General features: G+C 42.0%; 1 protein-coding gene across 1 annotated transcript in view; it reads right to left on the reverse strand.

Annotated features, from left to right (window-relative positions):
• Window positions 1-17,148: 17,148 nt before the first annotated feature.
• The window catches only part of GRM5 (glutamate metabotropic receptor 5), a 265,562-nt gene continuing 256,893 nt past the window's right edge, over window positions 17,149-25,817 (reverse strand). Inside the window, exon 9 of the mRNA XM_070749601.1 lies at window positions 17,149-17,992. Coding sequence (XP_070605702.1) covers window positions 17,149-17,992 — 844 coding nt within the window. The remainder of the gene's footprint in view (window positions 17,993-25,817) is intronic.

Consider the following 25,817-nt stretch of genomic DNA (forward strand, 5'->3'; position numbering starts at 1 on the left):
ACTGTTATACAAGCTGTATACTCACTACTTTACATTGTAGCCAATGTAGTTTCATCAGTGTTGTCACATAAAAGATATACTTGAATATTTACAACTCCCACCCCACCCATTGTCCGTATTGCTCCCACCCTGCTGGCCTTTCCATAGGCCACAAAGACCTGATTTTGCTGGCAGGACTGGAGGCCATAAATTTACATCCTCAGTGGCCAATTGCATGAATGGTGTGTATGTATATGAGTGTGACTGTCATTTTTATGATAACTTTTTATGGGGTTTTAGTTTGATAATGTTTTAGCCTTAGATAATGTTCGACTTCTTTTTACTGTTTTGTATTTATTTATATTGTACTCATATTGAGTCCTTCGGGAATGGGCGGCATAGAAGTTGAAATAATAATAATAATAATAATAATAATAATAATAATAATAATAATAATAATAATAATGTGATGGGGTGTACTGTACTCACTACTGTGACATACTGTATATAGTATAAAAGTCAAGGCTCTTTTCCTTTGGTCTGTGATTAATTGTTGCACTTTGATACCTAAAATGAACTGTGAAATGCTAAATAAATGTTCTTATAGATGCAACTAGGGGAAAAATAAAAATTAAAAGTGTGTTTACTATCATCCATCACTAGGAGAATAGACGTTTGACGTAGAAAGATTTAAACAACAATAATCCAAGCTGAAGTCTTATCACAGGTTTCTGTTTTAATATTGTTCAAAAATTATCAGACTCTACATTAACACCGACTATAACAAGATATAGTAGGCAACCAAGAAACAAGCAAATGTTTTTTTTAAATAAATTACATTATCATCATCATAGTCATCATCAGTTTATTATTATTTGTACAAGTAAGAAAGCAGAAACAGCTGATAAAAAGGTTAAGGTTTGTTTTTAATGAAAAAATCCATCTCAATTCACATCAAAAGAAGAACTTTACATTCTATAGTGTTTTTAATCGTTTTAATGCGGCACAATGTTTTGCTTTTAGTGTTGTTGTTTTTTTAAAAAAAAACAAAAACAAATTCAAACACTCACATATTTTTTTTTCCAAAAAACCAAATGGTTGTCAGTTGATTTGCAAATTAAAAATAATTACAAGCACTTGTAGCCCACACAATATTGTCGAGAATTGGCACCATCCCTCTAAAATGTCTATATCCTATTTAGAGTCTCTAATTATAGAAATTTCACCAGCGACTGCCATTGAATCATATTTGTACACATAATGTAGATAATATATTTGTTTCACATTTGGCTGATCAGAGCAGAGTTGGCATGGAGCAGTGGGTGCTGCCTCTGATATTGTGCAAATCTCTTGATTGGTACGAAACAACTCTGATCATGCAGACAAAATCCTCACCATGATGAATAATATATATTGTTATGATTTTTTTTTTTGTCTCGTTCGCTGATGTGTCATTTTTGTTGGTTGGTTTCATTTTGATCTACACGAAATTACTGGTCTGTCTCTCTCATTCCCTCCCACAGTATAAAACTGAAGTGACTTCAGTAGCTTGGCTACAAGAAAATGCATTAGCCTCCAAGCAGAGTTGAGTCATTTAGTCATTGCCTTCAGCTGCCCAGGAAGTTTCCCTTTATAGATACTGCAGCTGGAGAAGAGCTGGTGGATAGATATCTGAACTGTCAGCCAGGAAAACCTAAGTTGAACCAAGAGGTGCCTTCTGGGTTTGTTCTGTGGAAGATGTCCTTGGTCGAGCGCTCCTAACTCACAAGTTCAAGTGTGTAAGAAATGTGCTGAGGAAATATATATCCTCTATTTCAGAGGTATTCAAACTTGGCGACTTTAAGACTTGTGGGCCAACTCCCAGCAAATTGGGAGTTGAAGTACACAAGTCTTAAAGCTGCCAAGTTTGGGGACCCCTGCTCTATCTACTCCATGTTGAGAACATGGGGAACAACCTGAGTAGACTCACCTGCCTTTCTTAGTCCTGTGGCAACCTTTTTAAAATACCTGTCAAATATTTCAGCAATCCTCAGGGAGAATTTATTTTCAGTTGCATTAATACTTTCAACTACAGTGTTCCCTCGATTTTCGCGGGTCCGAACTTCGCGAAAAGTCTATACCACGTTTTTTCAAAAATATTAATTAAAATATACTTCGTGGTTTTCCCCCCTATACCACGGTTTTTCTCTCCCGATGACGTCACATGTCATCGCCAAACTTTCGTCCGCCTTTAATAAATATTTTTTTAAAATAAACTTTAATAAATAAACATGGTGAGTAATCATCTAAATGGTTGCTAAGGAAATGGGAAATTGTAATTTAGGGGTTTAAGGTGTTAAGGGAAGGGTTGTGATACTGTTCATAGCCCAAAATAGTGTATTTACTTCCGCATCTCTACTTCGCGGAAATTCGACTTTCGCGGGCGGTCTCGGAACGCATCCCCCGCAAAAATCGAGGGAACACTGTACTTGCTTCCTCTCCTCCTCCTCTTCTATCATCATCATCATCACCATCAATCACCACCACCACCATAGGGAAAAATGGAGAGATAAAATATGTGGACAATTTTAGGTTGGTTTTTCTTCTACATCTTCTATAGTCATGAATTAAATATTTCACCAAGAAACTGAAGTAGATTGCTATAAATTTTAGTTGACAGAACTGGTTTTTTTGGAACTGTAACTCAGACAGTAAGACAGAACTGTATTTTCTGGACTAGGACTTAACATAATTTTTCCCAACGTATGCGTGTTTGTGTAACATATTTTTGCTGATAATGAAAATGAAGGCAGACTAGTATAGATCTAGTTCAAGCTATTTAGCTCTCATCAGCTAACCATACCCTTCCAGCGATTGGAACCTGGGCAGCCTTCTTATAATGCAGTAGCTTTAACCTCTAAGCCACAGGCTCTCCTCCTGTATCAGCTTGTGCCAGGGAAGAGTTATATAGTGTTCCCTCGATTTTCGCGGGCTCGAACTTTGCGAAAAGTCTATACCACGTTTTTTCAAATATATTAATTAAAAAATACTTCGTGGTTTTTCCCTCTATATCACAGTTTTTCCCGCCCGATGATGTCATATGTCATTGCCAAACTTTTGTCCACCTTTAATAAATATATTTTAAATAAACTTTAATAAATAAACATGGTGAGTAATAATCTAAATGGTTGCTAAGGGAATGAGAAATTGCAATTTAGGGGTTTAAAGTGTTAAGGGAAGGCTTGTGATACTGTTCATAGCCAAAAATGGTGTATTTACTTCCGCATCTCTACTTCGCGGAAATTCGACTTTCGTCGGCAGTCTCGGAATGCATCCCCCGCGAAAATCGAGGGATCACTGTATATGTTTTAAAATCTGGCAATATGTCCGGTGTTTTTCAAGCATGGCAGGTAGATTCATACATTATGTGAATCCACAGTTTGGATTGTGATTTGTTGAAGAAATCAGTGCGCCTTACTTCACATAGTGGAAATCATAAAGTCAAGTTTTATATATAAAGTCAATGTGTCTGGATAGCTAAATTACAGATAAAGCAAACTCAAGCAACTTCGATCAACAACTTTTTTTTCAAGTGTCAGGGTCCTAAAAAGGAAAGAAAAGTGAAGGGAATTTATAACGGCTAAAATCTCCAAAGACTTCAGCAATCTTCATTCTGAGAGCATCACATAGGAATATCACTAACAGAAAATCTTGTGCAGGTACAGTGATACCTTGTCATACAAACTTAATTGGTTCCGGGACGAGGTTCTTAAGGAGAAAAGTTTGTAAGACGAAACAATGTTTCCCATAGGAATCAATGGAAAAGCAATTAATGCGTGCAAGCCCAAAATTCACCCCTTTTGCCAGCCGAAGCGCCCGTTTTTGCGCTGCTGGGATTCCCCTGAGGCTGCCCTCCATGGGAAACCCCACCTCCGGACTTCTGGGTTTTTACGATGCTACGATTTCACTGGGGCTCCCCTTGCTGGGAAACCCCACCTCCGAAATTCCATTGCCAGTGAAGCGCCTGTTTTTGCACTGCTGAGATTCTCCTGCTGGGATTCCCCTGCAGAATCACAAAAACACGGAAGTCCAGAGGTGGTGTTTCCCATGGAGGGGAGCCTCAGGGGAATCCCAGCAGCGCAAAAACGGGTGCTTCATTTGCAACGGAAGTCCGGAGGCGGGGCATCCCAGCAGCGGCAGTGGGTTTGTAAGGTGAAAATAGTTTGTAAGAAGAGGCAAAAAAATCCTAAACCCCGGGTTTGTATCTCGAAAAGTTTTTATGACGAGGCGTTTGTAAGACGAGGTATCACTGTATATTGAAAAGGGACAAGGTTTCATGCAAAGGTCTGGTGAGATTTGGGTTGAACTCTTAATTAATTTGGAAGGGGAAACTGTGACCTTTCCTGCTGCCAAAATTGATACAGCACAATACGTGAGCCTGCCAACATGGAACTTTCAAAGAGAATCCAACGTATTCTGATTGCAAAATTTTAAATTCAGAATTCAAACATGGATGCCATGCGTCTCCTACTGCATTTCCAAACAAAACTTCCCATGAGCCTTGGAAAGCTTATTCTTTAAACATGGGTGGCTAATCTCACGATTCCCTGATTTCTTGCAAAAAAAAAAGATCTCTTCCTTTTCCTGATCTGTTCAGAGGATTTTTCAACCGGCAAGATCTCTGTCCACTTTGTGCATTGAGACCTCGGAACATAAACGCATCCCGTAACATTAGATGAGGAAGTCCTTAAGCTGCCTTGTGGGTTGAAACTTTATTGCTGACACCCAAATTAAAGTGGTGGGTTTTGGGGTTTTTTTTTGGATAGTTCCCTGATTGTCAAAGAAGCCAGAGGAGTTTTATTCCAATGCCTCAAGTTATTATTGCATACGGTACAGAAATAGCACTGGTCCTGCTCGGGTTTTGTTCAAGCGTGTTTCCGTAAAACACACACATTAAGATTCAGGGATGGGTTCTGGATCCTTTTGCTGATGGTTTGCTCAGCTTCGCACTGCGTGCCCGCAGCAATCCAAAAATAGCTTCTACGAATGTGCAGAAGCAAAAATTAACTCCTGCACATGCGCAGAAGCAAAATCTAAGATGGTGGCATCCATGGAAACATTACAGAAACGGCTCCATGACATCATCAAGCGACTAATTGTTCTAAAGAACCGGTTAGAACTGGTAGGAATCCATCTTTGTTAAGATTGTAGGATGATTCATTTCAGCAGGATGAAAGCAAACTTAAATCGGATTTGGGACTTGTTTTTCATGCCAACTGTTTTCGGAATTTTCCCACAGTTCCTTCACTTACGACGATACAGTACTTATCTTATTTATTATTATTATTATTATTATTATTATTATTATTATTATTATTATTATTATTATTATATCTTCTGCTGATTAGGAAGAATCTCATGTTATTGTTATTCCATATGAATAGAACACAATAAATATTCCGAGAATGGAACTAACTATATTGTGGAATGGAACTAAGTATATTGCAGGAGCCATTGATTCCATCTGGTCAAGCTCCCTATCTGAATGATGACCCTGGGATTAGCAAGGCAGTGGTAAGTTGCTACTGCTTCGTCCCGTTTCCGTGGAAGTGAAAATAAGTGAAACCCATTACTGGTACAAGGCTACCAAAGAAGTTTCAAAATTTATAATTATGCGGACCTCTCTGCTCCACATAATTATAAATTTTGAATCTTCTTTGGTAGCCTTGTAGCAGTTATGGGTTTCACTTACTTGTTTCACACACACACACACACACACACACACACATATGGCTAAACAGATCCATAGGAGACACCACTGGTTTTTTACTATTATTATTTTTTGTAGTTAGATGGATATAAGTAACTAATAGAATATTTGTAGTTTAGATACTTAGATTAGAGTTGGAAGGGACCTTGTAGGTCATCTAGTCCAACCCCTGCTCAAGCAGGAATCCCTACACCATTTCAGACAAATGGCAGTCCAATCTCCTCTTGTCGGAGCTCTTGCAACCTCCGCAGGCAAGCTATTCCACTGGTTGTCAAAATGTTTCTCCTTATTTCCAAGTTGAATCTCTCCTTGGTCAGTTTCCATCCATTATTGCTTGTCTGGCCTTCTGGGGCCTTGGAAAACAGTCTGCCCCCCCTCCTCTCTGTGGCAGACCCTCAACTATTGGAAGACTGCTATCATGTCTCCCCTGGTCCTTCTCTTTGCCAGACTGGCCGTGCCCAGTCCCTGCAACTGCTCTTTGTATGTTATAATTTAGAATTGAACTGTGGGTTTCCTTAGTGCTCTGTTAGCTTGATTGTTCTCTTGCAGATGTTTCCTAACCCTGCTTGATAACATCATCTTTGCTAGATGTTGCCTAGTCGGGTAATCAAACATCTGCAAGAAAACAACCAAGCACAATACTGGAAAAATGAAACTATACCTACTGAAGAAGACACCATTGAAAAAAATAACTGTATGTGAGGAAATGGACAGTTTAACTAAGAAAATTAAAAGCAAAGATGACGAAGAATTTTCCAACTGTTCAGATAAATTTTATGAATGGCTAGGAAGAAGGGAAAGAGAGTTAATATGGGATAGGAAATTTGGGGAATAAAGATCAGAGTTTTTGGACAAAAAAGGGAAACAAAGATAGTTATACCTAATTAAGACCCTTACCTAGATTTTATGTATATGATGTGAGTATGTTCTGTGTAATAGAAAAGAAACACTATTAGAATTGTTACAAAGGCACGTAACAAAACTGTCCAAATCATTTCACGTTTGAAAATTCAAAACAATGTCCTTTATCACAAAATTCAAAAGAAACAAAGCACCCTTTTTGTATTGCAAAGAGCACTCTTCCCCAAAACAACCTTGTCGGCTGTACAAGTCCCTTAATCAGTCCTTAAGTACTTAGCTAGTATCTGTGAAGAAACGTCACAGCCCTCCTTCTTCCCACGAAGTGAAACACACACACACACTTTATTCTGCTTTGGTGTCAAAGGCGTGAAAAATCCACAAAGTTCAGACACAGCGAGGCACGATCCTGAAGAACTGCGATCAGATAATCTTCCACAACGGCCAAACTAGCACGCTGCTATTTATAGCAGCAGCTCTAATTACTGGAGCCCCACCCAAACACAGGTGGCCTCTCTTATCTCCTGTAATATTTCCTCAATTGGTCTCTTCGATGCATAAGTCTGCGCCTGCATGGGTCCAAGACTTCCTCATCCGAATCGACCGAAGATAATGGAGATTGGCTTCCTGGGCTGTGTGCCAAGTCCCCCTCTTCCAAGTCACCCCCACCTTCTTCTTTGTCCGAGGAAACTGCACTCCCTGACTCTGCCGGCAACAAAAACGGCCTAGGACATGTTGACGTTTCCCCTGCCTCCACCTCCACATTCCCTGGGGCAGGAGCTGGGCCAGAGCCAACCACAACACTCACCTAAAGGCAAATTTAGGTCTTAGTTCCCACAAATATTCTATGTTTGGCTTGGAAGCTGCTCCATACCTACTTCCACATTCTCTTTTCAAGGACAACTGTAGCCTCTGGTTGAATATTCTTTTCTTTGCAGTAACTTCAAAGAGGTTCCCCCACCCCCCACGGTTTATAATTTTGCAGATATTATCATCAGGCAAAACACGAACAAAGATTAAGGCTCTAACCCTTTTTGTCGCGCAGGGAAATAACAAAAGGAGAATATAGCAGTTGGAGTTTACCTCCTGGGCCTTAACTAATGTCAGCTGATAAGCGAGATTGAAGAACGCTTGGGAGCTGGTAATCCTACTAACAGGCAAACAAAATGCCTGAACTGAGACGATAAAGACCACAAATATTGGGGCTAGCATCGGAAATCCCCAGCAGACTGAATGGCATCAACATTGGGAATAACAGTAGAAATGGAAGTTTTGCTATCTTTTAATTGTAACCCAGATTTCCACTGCATTAAAAGAATTAACTGATTGGGAAGGGACCTTGGAAGTCATCTAGTCCAGTGTTTCCCAACCTTGGCAACTTGAAGATATCTGGACTTCAACTCCCAGAATTCCCCAACCAGCATTCGCTGGCTGGGGAATTCTGGGAGTTGAAGTCCAAATATCCTCAAGTTGCCAAGATTGGGAAACACTGATCTAGTCCAACCCCATTGATATGAAAGAAATGTATATTTCCTTCCATAATAATTCCATTATAATTCCTTGTAATCAGGTTGCTTCTGATATAATGGCTAGAGATTTATTTATTGATTGATTGGTATGAAGCCACCATTTCTGCTTAGCATTCAATGGTTCTGCAACATTTTAGGATGGCAGGGACGCATTGCACTGACTTCACCCAAAATTAGAATTGTTACAGCAAACTGTTTGTTGATTCCAAGAAATTACACTTTTGAATATATTAATTAATATATTGCAATCTTTAAAAAAAATAAATCACAAGACACTACCAAAGCACCAGCCAGAGCATAAAACACTTCTATATTATTGCTGACAAAGTTTACATCAGCATGATGTCCTCTGGGTTCAAATTTGCCTTGATGGATAGTTTATTTTCACACTAAAACCTGAAGTTATGAACATACTCCTAACATACATATATCTCCTATACCTTTCTTCCATTTCTATATCTCTTCTTCTATTCTTTCATTGATATGTTCTATTCATATATATTCTTTTCTATTCTTTCTTAGGTATATTTTACTATGAGTATCTCCTCTATAACCATCATTGTGTATTTTACTATGTGTAATGGTGCCATCCTAGTCTCCTTTAATTTAAAAAAATTTCAGCAAAAAACATGTGATAGGTCTTGGTATATTTGGGTTTCTTCCCGTGTAGGATTTGGAAATTTCTGGCGACGTTTCGACGAGGTCCCACTCGTCATCTTCAGGCTGGTGTTTCTGTCCTTGTTCTAAAGTGTTCGCCTTAGAACAAGGACAGAAACACCAGCCTGAAGATGACGAGTGGGACCTCGTCGAAACGTCGCCAGAAAATTCCAAATCCTACACGGGAAGAAACCCGAATATACCAAGACCGTCATACCTGTACCCGTGAAAATCTACGAATATATATATATATATATATATATATATCCTAGTCTCCCTTATATATATATATATCCTAGTCTCCCTTAATTTTCAAATTCAGCTTAAACATGTGACATATGGGGAGGGAAAAAGGCAACAAACACGAGCAAAAGCGGTAGATCTCCCTTCAACCAGCAGCATTAAGCCCACAATTAGGCTTACCGCAGGGGGGAGGGAAGGGTGTGGCCCCGTGACGCGGGCAATGAGCAGACTGAGTAATGCTTTATAAAGATGTTTGTCTCCCACGGCATTTTGATACTCTGACGAAGTTAGCAGCACGCTAACGAAAGCTAAGTGGTTTTATTAAAGTCTCTATGTTCCGGTGATCGAGATGGCTGCTGCCTCATCATTCACACACACACACACACACACACACACACACACACACACACACATATATATATATATATATATATATATATATATATATATATATATATATGTAGATTGTTCTGAGTTCGGGTTTTGCCCTGTGTAATATATATATATATATATATATATATATATATATATATATATATATATATATATATATATATATATATACCCACTAAAACCCTTATTGTGTATTGGACAAAATAAATAAATAAATAAAATAAATAAATAAATACTCATGGCTGTTCTGTTCCGAATGTAAGATCATTATTATTACTTCAAGCCAGGCGCATGTCCAGTCCAAAATCCAGAGATGGGATTCACATAATTTACCTACCGGTTCGCCCAAAATGTGTGCGCGCATGCATGCAGCCTTCTACCTCTGCGATTTGGTCCCACGTATGGCTTACACACACGCACATAGCTTCAAATCATCCCTAAATAGGATAGCACAAGTCACTACTACCGGTTCGCTCAAACCGGTCCGAACTGGTTGAATAACACCTCTGTGCAAAATTTCTTTCTCCTGCAAGCAGAAGTAAGGAGAAATACCGTATTTCCCAGAGTATAAGATGTACCTTTTTACCCCCAAAAAGAGGGTGAAAATTTGGGTGTGTCTTATACACCGAATGTATTATTATTATTATTTGCTTCCATGTAGCTGTGTATTACGGGGTCCCTGGTGGTGTCTAAGCTTGGTTGTCTTCTTGCAGAAGTTTCATTACGCAACTAGGTAACAACATAGAAACAACATAGAAGATTGACAGCAGAAAAAGACCTCATGGTCCATCTAGTCTGCCCTTATACTATTTCTTGTATTTTATCTTAGGATGGATATGTGTTTATCCCAGGCATGTTTAAATTCAGTTACTGTGGATTTACTGAACACGTCTGCTGGAATTTTGTTCCAAGCATCTACTACTCTTTCAGTCAAATAATATTTTCTCACGTTGGTTCTGATCTTTTTCCCAACTAACCTCAGATTGTGCCCCCTTGTTCTTGTGTTCACTTTCCTATTAAAAACACTTCTCTCCTGAACCTTATTTAACCTTTTAACATATTTAAAGGTTTCAATCATGTCCCCCATTTCCCTTCTGTCCTCCAGACTATACAGATTAAGTTCATTAAATCTTTCCTGACAAGTTTTATGCTTAAGACCTTCCACCATTCTTGTAGCCCGTCTTTGGGCCCGTTCAATTTTATCAATATCTTTCTGTAGATGAGAACTCCAGAATTGAACACAGTATTCCAGATGGGGTCTGACCAGCGCTCTATACAGCCGGATCACAATCTCCCTCTTCCTGCTTGTTATACCTCTAGCTATGCAGCCAAGCATTCCACTTGCTTTCCCTACCGCCTGACCACACTGTTTAAATTCTGTGACTGTGGATTTACCAACCACGTCTGTTGGAAGTTTGTTCCAAGCATCTACTACTCTTTCAGTCAAATAATATTTCCTCACATTGCTTCTGATCTTTCCCCCAAGTAACCTCAGATTGTACCCCCTTGTGCTTGTGTTCACTTTCCTATTAAAAACACTTCTCTCCTGAACCTTATTTAACCCTTTAACATATTTAAATGTTTCAATCATGTCCCCTATTTCCCTTCTGTCCTCCAGACTATACAGATTACGTTCATTAAGTCTTTCCTGATACGTTTTATGCTTAAGACTTCCACCATTCTTGTAGCCGGTCTTTGGGCCCGTTCAATTTTATCAATATCTTTCTGTAGATGAGATCTCCAGAATTGAACACAGTATTCCAGATGGGATCTCACCAGCGCTCTATACAGCGGGATCACAATCTCCCTCTTCCTGCTTGTTATGCCTCTAGCTATGCAGCCAAGCATTCCACTTGCTTTCCCTACTGCCTGACCGCACTGTTCACCCATTTTGAGCTTGTCAGAAATCACTACCCCTAAATCCTTTTCTTCTGAAGTTTTTGCTAACACAGAACTGCCAATACAATACTCTGATTGCGGATTCTTAAGGATTCCTTGAGGATTAGTTGTAATTAGTCCCACTGTTAATCCAGACTATTACGGGAAGCTCTCAGTTTACAATAGTCCATTTGGTGTCCTAAGAAAACACGTGTTTCAGTGTGGCTGCCACTCAAGTATTAATACATCTGCCTATCTCTGTAACTCAGGGCATCTGTTTAGTCCAGGGTAGTGGTGAAATCCATTTTTTTTTACTACCAGTTCTGTGGGTGTGACTTGGTGGACATGGCTTGGTGGGCATGAAAGGGGAAGGATATTGCAAAATCCCTATTCCCACCCCACTCTCGGGCCAGCCAGAAGTAGTGTTTGCCAGTTTTTGGAACTACAGTGGTACCTTGGTTCTCGACCACAATCCGTTCCAGAAGTGTGGTCGAGAACCGATTTGGTCGAGAACTGAATTAATTTATCCCATAGGAAATAATGGAAATGGATTTAATTGGTTCCCAGCCCATTGACTTGCTGGGAACCAATTAAATCTACAGTATTTCCTCCATTTCCTATGGGATAAAGGTCTGAGGGGACGGGGTGAGAGGGAATGGGAGTCGGAATCCCGACACGCCCCTCCTGGCCGCCCCCTTAACAGCTGGCGGCTTCCCTTCATCACGTGACATTCCTGACGCTGCTGCTGCTCCTTGAAGGGAAGCCGCCGGAGCCGCCGCTGGGAAAGAAAAAGTTGGTGCAGCTGCCTGGAGGTAACCAACTGAACCGCTGAGGAAAGGAGCCCCCCGAAGCTGCCGGTATTGCAGCCAGCCCTACCCTTCCTGCAGCTTGGAGCAGTTACAAGGTAGAGACTGGGCGGCTGTTAAGGGGGTGGCCAGGAAGGGCGTGTCGGGATTCCAACTCCCATTCCCTCTCACCTTGTCCCCTCATATCTTACATTTCGGATAGTAGACAAAATTTTCTGTTCAGTATCCGAATTTTTGTTCAGATACTGAAGCAAATTTTTGCAGAAAATTTTGTTCGGTATCCGAAATGTATGAAAACCAAAGCGTTCGAGAACCAAGGTACCACTGTATTCAAAATGTCCACTATCAGTTTTCCAAACTACTCAAAATTTCTGCTGCCGGTTCTCCAGAACCTGTCAGAACTTGCTAGATTTCACCTCTGGTCCAGGGGTCCCAAACTTGTCAACTTTAAGACTTGTGGACTTCAACTTCCAGAATTCTCCAGCCTGCTATGCTGGAGAATTCTGGGAGTTGAAGTCCACAAGTCTTAAAGTTGACAAGTTTGAAGACCTCTGGTTTAGTCCATGATTTAAAAAATAACAATAAAATGTGTAATTTCTCTGTAGAATGGATCAATTGCCAAGCTCTTCTTTCGGTGCCAGAGGCAACAATTGTGAGGATTGTTTTCTGGTGGGTCTGAGCACAGCTGGCACCAGAAGCTGGCAGTGATGAGCAGTTGCTTAGGGCTCACAGATGTTGAAATGTTCCTGCCAGGAATCTCATGATGGATCTGTCTGCTCGGTTTAGGAAAATAGTAAGGTGACCAATCGTCTTCCTTTAGGGAGGACAGTACAGTGATACCTTGTCTTACAAACTTAATTGGTTCTGGGATGAGGTTCTTAAGGTGAAAAGTTTGTAAGACGAAACAATGTTTCCCATAGGAATCAATGGAAAAGCGATTAATGCATGCAAGCCCAAAATTCACCCCTTTTGCCAGCCGAAGTGCCAGTTTTTGCGCTGCTGGGATTCTCCTGAGGTTCCCCTCCATGGGAAACCCCACCTCCGGACTTCTGTGTTTTTGCGATGCTGCAGGGGAATCCCAGCAGGGAAATCCCAGCATCGCAAAAATGAGCGCTTCGCTGGCAACGGAAGTCTGGAGGTGGGGTTTCCCATGGAGGGGAGCCTCAGGGGAATCCCAGCTGCGCAAAAACAGGGGCTTTGCTGGCAACGGAAGTCCGGAGGTGGGGCATCCCAGCGGCGGCAGTGGGTTTGTAAGGTGAAAATAGTTTGTAAGAAGAGGCAAAAAAATCTTAAACCCCAGGTTTGTATCTCGAAAAGTTTGTATGACGAGGCGTTTGTAAGATGAGGTATCACTGTACTTTTTTTGTAGGTTCTGTCCTTACTCAAAAAGTGTCCTCCTACCCTCCTTTTTGATATTTTAAAACTAATCTGTTAATCTCTGTATTCAGAGATACCGCGACGAACTGTTACGTGTCTTGTGGTGGTACAGTTCTAAAAGATGCGATTATGAAATGCATGCACACAATTGCCTCTGTATTATACTTCGTGTTTACTTCTAACGGAAATACGGAATTATTTCTTTCTACGTGAATATTATACTCAGGTAAGTACAATTCACGTTTTATCAATCCATTAACTCAATTTTATACAACCCTGTTTTCAACACAGGAGCTGCAGGTGCGCCCGTGTTTCAGCATGCATGAAAGCAAAAAGCCCTCGCCGAAACACAGGCGCACCTGCGGTTCCATGCGCAATCTTGCTTCCGCCACAGGTGCAGCAGCAAAATCGCGCTGGTCCCGCAAGAACTTACGAGCTGCGTTGGTGAGCGCAATTTAATGTTCCGGCTCATAGCCCACCGCTGGCTATAACAAATGTCTCACCAAGTAACAGAAATTTTGGGCTTGATTGAGGTCGTAACTCAAGTATTGCCTGTAGTTTAGCAATGCTTACCTATCCCAATAGATATTTTACACCTCATTGAGCAATCTGGGCCAAGGTACAACTGCAGCAATATATAAACAGTCCTCAATTGTCCATCGTTCCTTTAACAATGGTTCAAGGTAATGATGGGCTCTGGATAAAGTAACTTATGACCTATGCTCACCACATCTTTGTGGTCACATGACCACATTTTGAACACTTCGTAACTGACACACATTTATGACTGATGGCATCATCCTACGATCATGGGAATGAGACTTGCAACCATTTTTATTGAATTCTGGCAAGTGGAAAAGCTGGTTTCACTTATTGCCATATGATTCACTTAATACTGCAACGGTTGATCTAAAGACTGCGGGAAACATTGTCTTAAAATCAGGTACCTCTTGATTGATAACATACATCAGATAGCCCAGTCCTAATTCTGGTCATGTGTTGAGGACTACCTGTAGGCCAAAAAGTTTACTATAGCTAGGTGTTGCTACTCTCCATGTTGAGATGGTATAAAAGCAAAAGTCTCAAAAACTTGGCAACTTTAAGGCTGGTGGACTTCAATTCCCAGAATTACCAATCCAGCCATGCTGCCTGGTAAATTCTGGAAGTTGAGGTTCCCTAAATCCAGGGTTAGGTTCCTCCCGGTTTGGAGCAGTTCACCCAAACCAGTAGCGACCCACTGGTGAAGTCATGATGATATCATCGACCCAGTTTGCCACCATCTTTTTTTGATTTTTAAAAATTTAGGGGAATTTTTTTTTCTTTTCTTCTGAGCATACACACAAGCTGGGTTTCAGGCACTGTGTGTGCGGTTGGAATCTCATTTTTTTTGGCTTTTTAATTTTTTAAAAAAAATTCCAATTTTTTTTTGGCACTGCGCATGTGCACGCCCATGAGGCATGCCCAAGCAACATGGGAGGAGGCAAACCAGCAGCGAGGAAAGTAGGAACCCACCCCTGCCCTGGTCTTAAAGTTGCCAAGTTTGGAGATCTCTGATATAAACAGAAAATGCAGGAGAAAGGTTTTGCTTTCATTTGTTTCAGGATTGTATGAGTCTGCAAGATGTTGTGCAGCTTAAAAGTTCAATAAATTAAATTAAAATTAAATTAAATTAAAAGAAAGACAGAGTGGGGTTTTTTTTTACTTTTTTGCTTCTTAAAGTTCTACTTATTCAGCTGAAGGCTCAAACTGGATCTAATTTAGCCGCTCAATTACCTTCTCTCCTAATTCCAGAGCATCTGAAAGCTGTTCAATGCAATCAAGCTACTTTCACTAGATTAAAAACAGCAGCCCATAATGTTCAAGGTGGATATTATTTGGTGATTCCCTGACTTTGGAGATTATTGTGCAGGTCTAAATCAACAAGGACCAGAAAAGAAAGTGAGCCTAAAAAAGCTGGCTCATGGGCCTATTGCCTGTTGGAACATCCTGAAAAATTGACTCTTAATGTAGGGATGTTGGAGGAGGGAGGAGAATTTGTCAACAACTATGGTTGCCTCAGTGGCCCATGAGGTTCTTATATTGCAATTTCTTCTGCAGGAGGCTGACTAGGAGTCACTCGTTGGTTCGAGGTGGAGCTCTCATCTCACCATCGGGAGGCCGTGAGTTTGATTCTAGGTAGAGGCAGAGATTTCTCTCTCTGGGCAAATTGATAATATAACTGCTAAACAAAACTCCACCCTGGCAACAGGAAAGGCATCTGGCCATTCAAATACTCTGCTAGTTCAATTCAGTTGCCGAGAGTCCACCCAGCAAGGGATTATGGGGGTCGTTAAATGAAGATGATGATGGACAGAAGGCTGACTGGCACTCTCATCTCCCAATCAGAAGTAATCCTGGGAACTGCCCCACCCACCCTTTAACACACCCTTTCCACTCCATTAGAGAAAGCCTGTCTCCCGCTGTTAGAGTGGGTCGTTCTTCATTTTATAAAGGACTGAAAGACTTTTATCCTTGTTTCCTGGCAAGGTTAATGCAAGGACATCTGTAAAAATATGCATTTTCCTCGGAAACTTACCATAGGTAGCAACCCTTGAGCTCCGCCACATCAGTATAGAAAGCAAATATTCATGTCCTGATCAAGGAATTACAAAACAGTACTCCAGAAAATACTATTACTATATTATTGTTATTCATATTCATATTATTATTTTGTAATTTCTCTCTCTTCCTCTCTCTCTTTTTTGCTACTTTGTTATTGATTGGCAACATGGTGAAATAGTAAGGAAAAATTCCTCCTCGAATGCTGGAGATGAATCCCACGATAATAACGGGAGGAAAAAAAAGATGATACTTAACTGAAGAGAGGTTTTCCCTCTCTTCTTAAACCTATCCTCGGATGGGAAGTGATTCTAAAAAAGCCCTCTTTGAGTGCAGCCGCGTGCCGCATTGTGTTAACTTACATTTATCAACGGGCAGCGTACTGCCAAGTGTTAGTCAACAAAGTTCCGTTGTGAATGACCGAATATATTACTATCGGTTGAAATCTTCATTTAAAAAACAAAAATAAATGAACACTTTCAACTGAAAGGGGGAAACAGAAAGAAAGTAAGTAGCTGGATTGTTTTTGGTCCCCGGTCTGGAATTCACTACAAAATGTACATTCAAGGTTTTGGTCTTCCGTGTCTTGAAAAAAATAATAATAATCAAGGTTTACTTCTTGATTAAGGAATCCAAGTAAACAAACACTGGATCGCTTCTGGTCATCTTGCCTGCTGTTGGTTTTTTCCCCCCTCCACCGCCAGTTCCCTGTTACTCACTGTTGCAAAGCACTTGACAAGTAAGTGATGTAAGAGAACCCCCTTTCAGCCCTCAGGAATAAATTCAAAGCGTTTTTTGTTGTGTTTTTTCCATTGAAAAGCCCGTGTTTTTAAGGCCACGAAAAATCTGCGAAAAAAGTTTCGTCGTGTATATAGGAGTGTGTGCGTGTGTGTACGTTTAAAAGAGCGCAACCCATCCGTTGTTCTTATTCTCCCCTTGTGTCTTTTCATCCCTCCCCCCCAAAAAAATGACCGATTATTCTCACTGTGTCTGTAAACACCAGAGAACAAGGGAGGCTGGGCTTCTTCACCTCCTTGATGGAACCGAAGCTGTAGAGACTCAATGTTGACTTCTACTACATTCATAAGGAAGAAGAACTTTGCGTGTAATCCTTTATCATCAGCGAGTCGTATTTTGGTGAAGACGGGATACAGAGGGCGGATTCTGATGCCGGAGAACTGGGGGAAGCACTTCCGGAGTCAACAGAGTCCCTGAATGGAGAAGGAGGCGTCAAAGCCACCAACTCTTCAACCTCAGGCTTGGCAGGAGCTGGAGTTTCTGCGGAAGGACCTTCCTTGACGCTTCCGCAAGACGGTTTCCTGGTCGACTGAGATGCTCCGTTGACCTCAATGGCAGGGAGGGGCTGGATCTCTGCAAACGTCGTCATGGTGGTGGGAAGCTGGATCTCCCTTGGGATCAGGTAGGAAGAGCACAATGGGGTGGTGACTATCGGGCCCGGCGCTGGGGTGGAGAGCATCATGGAGTTGAGCTCGCTGATGTTGGCCGTGAACCGAGTCACCACGCTGCTGATTTGATCCATCAGGGAACCTTGGGAAGAACTGCTCCGTTGGGCTTGTTCCGACTGGAAAGTCGGAACGTCGTCTTCAGTCCGGCTGAGGGAAGCAGTTCTCTGGCTGACCGTACTGATGGGGGACGGAGTTTGAATGCGGTACTGAGCCGGGTAGTGTTCCTCTGCTTCAGAGACGTCGTAAAGGGTCTTGGCACCAGATTCAGGGAAGGTGGTTGCAATCGTGGTGCTACTGCTGTGCCGGCTGCTGTCTGTGCTTTTAGAGAAGGGCTTGATCACCGCCGTTTGGTTGGGGTTGTCTTTCTTATTGATGTGGATGGAGAGCCGCTGCCAGAGATGGGCTCCTCGGCTCGAACTTTTTTCGTTCTGGGCCCACGTGACTGATTTCCCATTGGAACTGCGACACAGAAGAGAAGAGAAAAGGACAGATGTTGAGACTTGAAGGCATCTTAACACGTTTCTGGAAAAGCAACGGCATCACAACCATGGGAATGTTCAGCGCAAAGTCGACAAAGTTAACACTCGCAAGGCAGAACTGAAATACAGATAGTCCTTGACTTACCAACCACTTGTCCAGCGACCGTTCAAAATGACAATGGCAACTGAAAAAAGTGACTTACAATAATGACCCTCAATCTTTTGGGCCTAGGGACCGGTTCCATGGAGACAGGTATTCTGACTCAGTTCCCCAAACACCACAATCCCTCAGATACAGGTGGGGGTTGCCGCTCCTACTGCTACCAGTGCACTGCGTGCACAGCTCCATGTCTCCGGTATGCGCATGCACATGTCCGAGTGAGATTTTGCTTCTGCTCATGCGCAGGAAGCAAAATCTTGTAAGGGAATACTGATACTGATACTGATACTAATATTGCCGCACGAATCCCAGCGACCGGTTAGGTCCCACAGAGTTGGCCTTCTCCGGGTCCCATCGACTAAGCAATGTTGTTTGGTGGGACCTAGGAGAAGAGCCTTCTCTGTGGTGGCCCCGACCCTCTGGAACCAGCTCCCCCCAGATATCAGAGTTGCCCCCACCCTCCTTGCCTTTCGCAAGCTCCTTAAAACCCACCTCTGTCGTCAGGCATGCGGGAACTGAGATATTCTCTTCCCCCTAGGCTTATAGAATTTATACATGGTATGCTTGTATGCATGAGTGGTTCGTTAAATTGGGGTTTTTAAGATTATTTTTAATATTAGATTTGTTTTCATTGTCTTTTCATTGTTGTTAGCCGCCCCGAGTCTTCGGAGAGGGGCGGCATACAAATCTAATAAATAATACTAATACTAATACTAATACTAACACTAACACTAACACTAACACTAACACTAACTCTAATACTAATTTATTAAACTTTATGCCGCCCCTTTCTGAAGACTCGGAGATTTTGGTGATTTTTTTTGCTTCTGCTCATGCGCAGAAGCAAAAAAATTGCTGAAATCTCACCTGCGCGCATCCCCACACAAAAGTTTGCTTCCTGCGCATGCCCAGAAGCAAATTCTCACTCAGATGCACATGCACGGACTCCAGAGAAACAGAGCTGCAGACGCAGCTCAATTTTCACTACTGGTACGATGGCGATGACCGTACCGGTAGGAACCTGCTACTGCTCTGACATGAACTGAAAAGATTCCTATATTAGGAATGCCGGCAGCCCCGGCAAAAAGTTTATCTCTCAACACAGCTAACAAATCTGTCCGGAAGATGAATAGTTGTCTGGTGCACCTATTCATCTCCGCCCCCTGCCTTTTATCCTCAGAGTTAGGGTGGGGCTTCACTAGCAGCGGTGGCTCTTCCTTCCCAAGGATCAGCCAATAGATTTCCACTGCTCTTCTCTCCTCTGCCTTCTGTGTGTCAGGCACTGGATCCAGCTGTTCCTCCTCTTTCTCATCAGCCACCTCCAGACCTGGGGGCTGTTGACTCTCCACCTGAGGGCTGATGGACGTCCCAGGCTCTGCCTCTCTCTCTCTCTTTGACTCCATTCCCTCTCCCCCCTCCGAGCTCTCAGGTTGCCTTGATGCTGGTCCTGACTCCCACACCTCCTCCTCCTCTGATACAGCTGTTGGAGGGTCAGGCGGCTGACAGGCCACATCAAGAGGTTTTTCAGTGGACCAGAAGGGGCATGTTTTTGTGTGTTGTTTTTAAGCCTTAAAGTTTTGGATTGATTGATTGATTGATTGATTGATTGAGTGATTGATTGATTGAGTGATTGAGTGAGTGAGTGAGTGAGTGAGTTAGTTAGTTAGTTAGTTAGTTAGTTAGTTAGTTAGTTAGTTAGTTATTCAATTTTTATGCCACCCTTCTCCTTAGACTCAGGGCGGCTTACAACATGTTAGCAATATAACCTTTTAACAGAGCCAGCCTATTGCCCCCACAATCCGGGTCCTCATTTTACCGACCTCGGAAGGATGGAAGGCTGAGTCAACCTTGAGCCGGTGATGAGATTTGAACCGCTGACCTTCAGATCTACACTCAGCTTCAGTGGCCTGAAGTACAGCACTCTACCTGCTGCGCCACCCCGGCTCTATTTTTTTGATTCGCCTCACCTCCCCTTCTTCCTTCAGCAGTGACTGTCCTCCTCCCCTTCTTCCTCCTCCTCCTCCTCCCACCCAAATTCCGAGCTTTTCTTTCTTTCCTAATGGGTTTGCACACATTATTTGCTTTTACATTGATTCCCATGGGAAAAATGGCTTCTACTTACAAACCTTTCTACTTAAAAACCTGGTCACGGAACGAATTAAGTTCGTAAGTAGAGGTACCACTGTATAAGTCTATGTGCTATTGCTATTCACTTATTAACTGCAGTGTTTCACCGGATAATAGCGGCGAAAAGAGGGTGTAAATTTGGGTGTGACTCACTTAACAGTGGCTAGCAATGGATATTCTTGCCTCAATTGTGGCCATACGTCAAGGAATACCTGTAAATACACATTTATAGACATCTGGAATAAACAGATACAGAAATAGACAATCCTCCTCAAAACACAGGGATGTAGCAACAGAAAGGCTAACCACAGAACCTATGACATTGTTCAATGTTGATCACAGCAGAGTTGGTGGGTGTATTTTCACTCAATAGTTTGGTGCAGGGAATCCAGTTTACAGATAGTCCTCGACTTACAACCATTCATTTAGTGACTTTTCAAAGTGACAACGGTGCTGAAAAAGTATCTTAGGGCCATTGTTTCACATTTAATGACCAGTTTTCCTTGAGTGCCCTGAAGTCATTTTGTGCGACCGTCTGACAAGCAAAGTTGATGGGGGAAACCAGATTCATGTAGCAGCCTATGTTACTCACTCAATTTCAGCGATTTGCTTAACCCAGTGATGGTGAACCTATGGCACATGTGCCACAGGTGGCACACAGAGCATATCTGCTGGCACTCGAGCTGTTGTCCCAGCTCAGCTCCAACGTGCATGTGTGTGCCGGCCAGCTGATTTTTGGCTCGCACAGAGGCTCTGGGAGCGCGTTTTTGGCATCCAGAGAGCCTCCGGGGGGCTTGGGGGAGCTTCCACCAGTTCTCTGGCATCGGAATCCACCCTCTGTATTCCATAATAGAAACATAGAAACATAGAAGACTGACGGCAGAAAAAGACCTCATGGTCCATCTAATCTGCCCTTATACTATTTCCTGTATTTTATCTTACAATGGATATATGTTTATCACAGGCATGTTTAAATTCAGTTACTGTGGATTTACCAACCACGTCTGCTGGAAATTTGTTCCAAGGATCTACTACACTTTCAGTAAAATAATATTTTCTCATGTTGCTTTTGATCTTTCCCCCAACTAACTTCAGATTGTGTCCCCTTGTTCTTGTGTTCACTTTCCTATTAAAAACACTTCCCTCCTGGACCTTATTTAACCCTTTAACATATTTAAATGTTTCGATCGTGTCCCCCCTTTTCCTTCTGTCTTACAGACTATACAGATTGAGTTCATGAAGTCTTTCCTGATACGTTTTATGCTTAAGACCTTCCACCATTCTTGTAGCCCGTCTTTGGACCCGTTCAATTTTGTCAATATCTTTTTGTAGGTGAGGTCTCCAGAACTGAACACAGTATTCCAAATGGGGTCTCACCAGCGCTCTATATAGCGGGATCACAATCTCCCTCTTCCTGCTTGTTATACCTCTAGCTATGCAGCCAAGCATCCTACTTGCTTTCCCTACCGCCCGACCACACTGCTCACCCATTTCATAATACACCAACCATCATAAATCGGAGTCAGTTACCAAGTATCTGAATTTTGATGATGTAACTAGAGGGTTGCTGCAATGTTCCTAAATGTGAGAAACGGTCGCAAGTCACTTTTTTTCCCCAGTGCCATTTGAATGGCCACTAAATGAATTGTTGCAAGTTGAGGACTACCTGCATTGGCATTTCCAGAGGCCTTTCCACTTCTGAAAAAGTCACAAGCGACACAAAAGTTGTTCTCTTCTGTAAGAGGGCTGCTTTGTGGAGCTGCTTTGAAGGAGATTTGTGTTATTATTGCTGTTACTCTTATTAATTTAATTTGCACAGTCACCTAAGTGATTCTGGGCAGCTCATAATAAATAGAAGCAACAATCCAATAAAAGCAAGTTAAAAAGCGATATGCAGACACGTAAAACCATTGACAGTCATTAGTTTTGCTCTAAACATCCTTATGAAGCTTTGGGTGAGGTTCAGGTTGGGTCTTGGCTCAGAAAATCCAACCAAAGTCAAAACCAAAACAAAGAATGAATAATTAGAGAGCATTAACTTGCACACAAAACCAACACATACAGTATAAGACGCACCTCCCCCTCCCAAAGTGGCTGAAAATTTGGGTGCATCCTGTACAGTGGTACCTCTACCTAAGAACGCCTCTACTTACAAACTTTTCTAGATAAGAACCGGGTGTTCAAGATTTTTTGGCCTTTTCTCAAGAACCATTTTCCACTTACAAACCCGACCCTCCGAAACTGTAACTGGAAAAGGCAGGGAGAAGCCTCCGTGGGGCCTCTCTAGGAATCTCCTGGGAGGAAACAGGGCTGGAAAAGGCAGGGAGAAGCCTCTGTGGGGCCTCTCTAGGAATGTCCTGGGAGGAAACAGGGCCGGAAAAGGCTTGGAGAAGCCTCTGTGGGGCCTTTCTAGGAATCTCCTGGGAGGAAACAGGTCCGGAAAAGGCAGGGAGAAGCTTCTCCGGGGCCTCTCTAGGAATCTCCTGGGAGAAAACAGGTCTGGAAAAGGAGGGGGGAAGCTTCTGTGGGGCCTCTCTAGGAATCCTCTGGAAGGAAAAGGGCCAGAAAAGGCGGGGAGAAGCCTCTGTGGGGCCTCTCTAGGAATCTCCTGGGAGGAAACAGGGCCTCCACCCTCCCTGTGGTTTCCCCAATTGCACACATTATTTGCTTTTACGTTGAATCCTATGGGAAAAATTGCTTCTTCTTACAAACTTTTCTACTTAAGAACCTGGTTACGGAACGAATTAAGTTCGTAAGTAGAGGTACCACTGTACTCCAAATGTAGCTTTTTCAAAGCTTTGTTTTCCAGCCTTAACAAGTTGCTAACAATCTTCGTGGCTTGCAGGGTTGTTTTCATTGTTACTCCCTCCAAAGAAGATTTCCCCGTAATATTATTGCCACCTAGACATAAAAGCAAAATATTTACCCACTGCAGCAAATAGCTCTGGATAAGATTCTTTTAAAAAAAAATCACATATGAGTGAGTGCTTTGAGCAGTGCATAAATCAAGTTAAAGGCTGTATTTTGGGATTGTTGCCAAGAGAATTTAAAAGTCAGCTTAAGCCTTTGTGTGAAGATAGATAGATGCACTGAACAAATCCTGGTCCACAATAAAAACAAAAGCAATTGTACATGGGTATGTCTCAATACAGCCCAGGATTAATCTGTCTGTGGGCACAGGCCTGTCTAAGATTCAGAATGAATAAAACAACCTCTTTGAAACAGAATGCTAAGTGCTAAGGAAGAATTCCTCCCTCCATCAGAGGCAAATGTACAGTAGCACTTCTAATAAATTTAGCCAGTGTAGGTAAACAAACCATCTCAACCAGCAGTGCCATAAAAGAAAGCCATGTGTTAGGTGACATTTTACGTGACAAAGCACTTCAATTATTGGCGGGCTATTTTCAGCAAGGTAGCAATTTACCTGGTAAATTATGAAGGGAGGAGGAGGAGGAAGAGGAAAAAGAAGAGGAGGAGTGGAGGAGGAAGGGAAGGAAGAAATGGAGGAGGAGGACAGGTCCTGTCGACTAAACAATGTCCTCTGGCGGGAAGAACTTTCACTGTGGCGGCCCTGGCCCTCTGGAATGAACTCCCCCCAGAGATTAGAACTGCCCCCGCCCTCCTTGTCTTTCGTAAATTGCTTGAGACCCACCTATATCGCTAGGCATGGGGGAATTGAGACATCTCCCCCAGGCTTATATAGTTTTATGTATGGTATGCTTGTGTTACATGTTTTTTAAATGTTTTAAATATTAGATTTGTCACATTGTACATTGTTTTATTATTGTTGTGAGCCGCCCCAAGTCTACGGAGAGGGGCGGCATACAAATCTAATAAATTGTTATTATTATTATTATTATTATTATTATTATTATTAGAAGGAGGAGAATGGAAGAGGAGGAGGAGGAACAGGAGGAGAAGGAGGATGAGGAAGAGGAGGGGGAGGAAGAGGAGGGGGAGGAAGAGGAGGAGGAGGAAGAGGAGAAGGAGGAAGAAGAAGAGGAGGAAAGAAGGAGGAAAAAGAAGAGGAGGAAGAGGAGGAAAAGAATGGAGGAGTGGAGGAGGAAGGGAAAGAAGAAAAGGAGGAGGAAAAGGAGGAAAAAGGAGGAGGAGGAAGAGGAGGAAGAGGAGGAGAAGGGGGAAGAAGAGGGAGAAGAAAGGAGGAGGAAAATGAAGAGGAGGAAGGGGATGGAGGAGTGGAGGAGGAAAGGAAGGGAGAAAAGGAGAAAAGGAAAAGTAAGAGAAGGATGAGGAAGAGGAGGAGGATGGAAGAGGAGGAAGAAAAGGAAGAGGAGGAGGATGGAGAGGTGGAGGAAAGGGAGGAAGAAGAGGAAAAGAAGGAAAATGAAGAGGAAGAAGATGATACCCCATTCCCAAGAGGTCTATAAGGGGCGTGCATAAGCGCATCTTTGTGCCTACCACCCCTGTCTTACTGTCCTATTGTCCAAATTTACCTGTACCTACTTTACTTATGTTTATGTTTATACCAATACCTACTATCTTGTACATGTTTTTGACAAATAAATAAAATAAAGAGAGAGAGAGAGAGAGAGAGAGAAAGCAAGGACGAAATATTTGGAAATATTTCTTTCCTCCCCATGTTTTTATTTTTTATTTTTTTGGTGGGTTTAAGAATGACATGAGGATAAGAATAAGAAATGAACAGAATCGTATGAAAAATGACAAACTTTTTCTTTCTTTCTTTTTGTGTGAAATTTGGAGCACGGGCAACTCTTTTTATAGAGCTAAGAGGGGCAAATGTTTTAGGCCCTGGCTGTGATTCTTAGCCTTCAGATTTGGCAGTAACAACTTTCAGAATGACCCAAAATCACCCTGGAATTGCTTCTTTGGGAAGTAAAATGACCGGATGTGTCCTTAAAATGACCTTGTGGAATAAATAAGTGAAGTTGACCCTTAGATAAGATGGGCTACAAAAATGGTGGAAGGTCTTAAGCATAAAACATATCAGGAAAGAGTTCATGAACTCAATCTGTATAGTCTGGAGGACAGAAGGAAAAGGGGGGACATGATTGAAACATTTAAATATATTAAAGGGTTAAATAAGGTCCAGGAGGGAAGTGTTTTTAATAGGAAAGTGAACACAAGAACAAGGGGACACAATCTGAAGTTAGTTGGGGGAAAGATCAAAAGCAACATGAGAAAATATTATTTTACTGAAAGAGTAGTAGATCCTTGGAACAAACTTCCAGGAAACGTGGTTGGTAAATCCACAGTAACTGAATTTAAACATGCCTGGGATAAACATAGATCCATTGTAAGATAAAATACAGGAAATAGTATAAGGGCAGACTAGATGAACCATGAGGTCTTTTTCTGCCGTCAGTCTTCTATGTTTCTATGTTTCTAACAATTAGAATCCAAGAGTCTGCCCCCAAAATGTGTGTGTGTATTAGCAATACAGCATCAGTTCTGGGAAATATTATTTCATGTGTCAGTTTTTTCTTCAAAGAAAAAAGAAATCGAACAAATGCAATATGGAAGATGTTAGGCAAAAGGG

Source organism: Erythrolamprus reginae, chromosome 4 (assembly GCF_031021105.1).
Source record: "Erythrolamprus reginae isolate rEryReg1 chromosome 4, rEryReg1.hap1, whole genome shotgun sequence".
Lineage (NCBI taxonomy): Eukaryota > Metazoa > Chordata > Lepidosauria > Squamata > Dipsadidae > Erythrolamprus > Erythrolamprus reginae.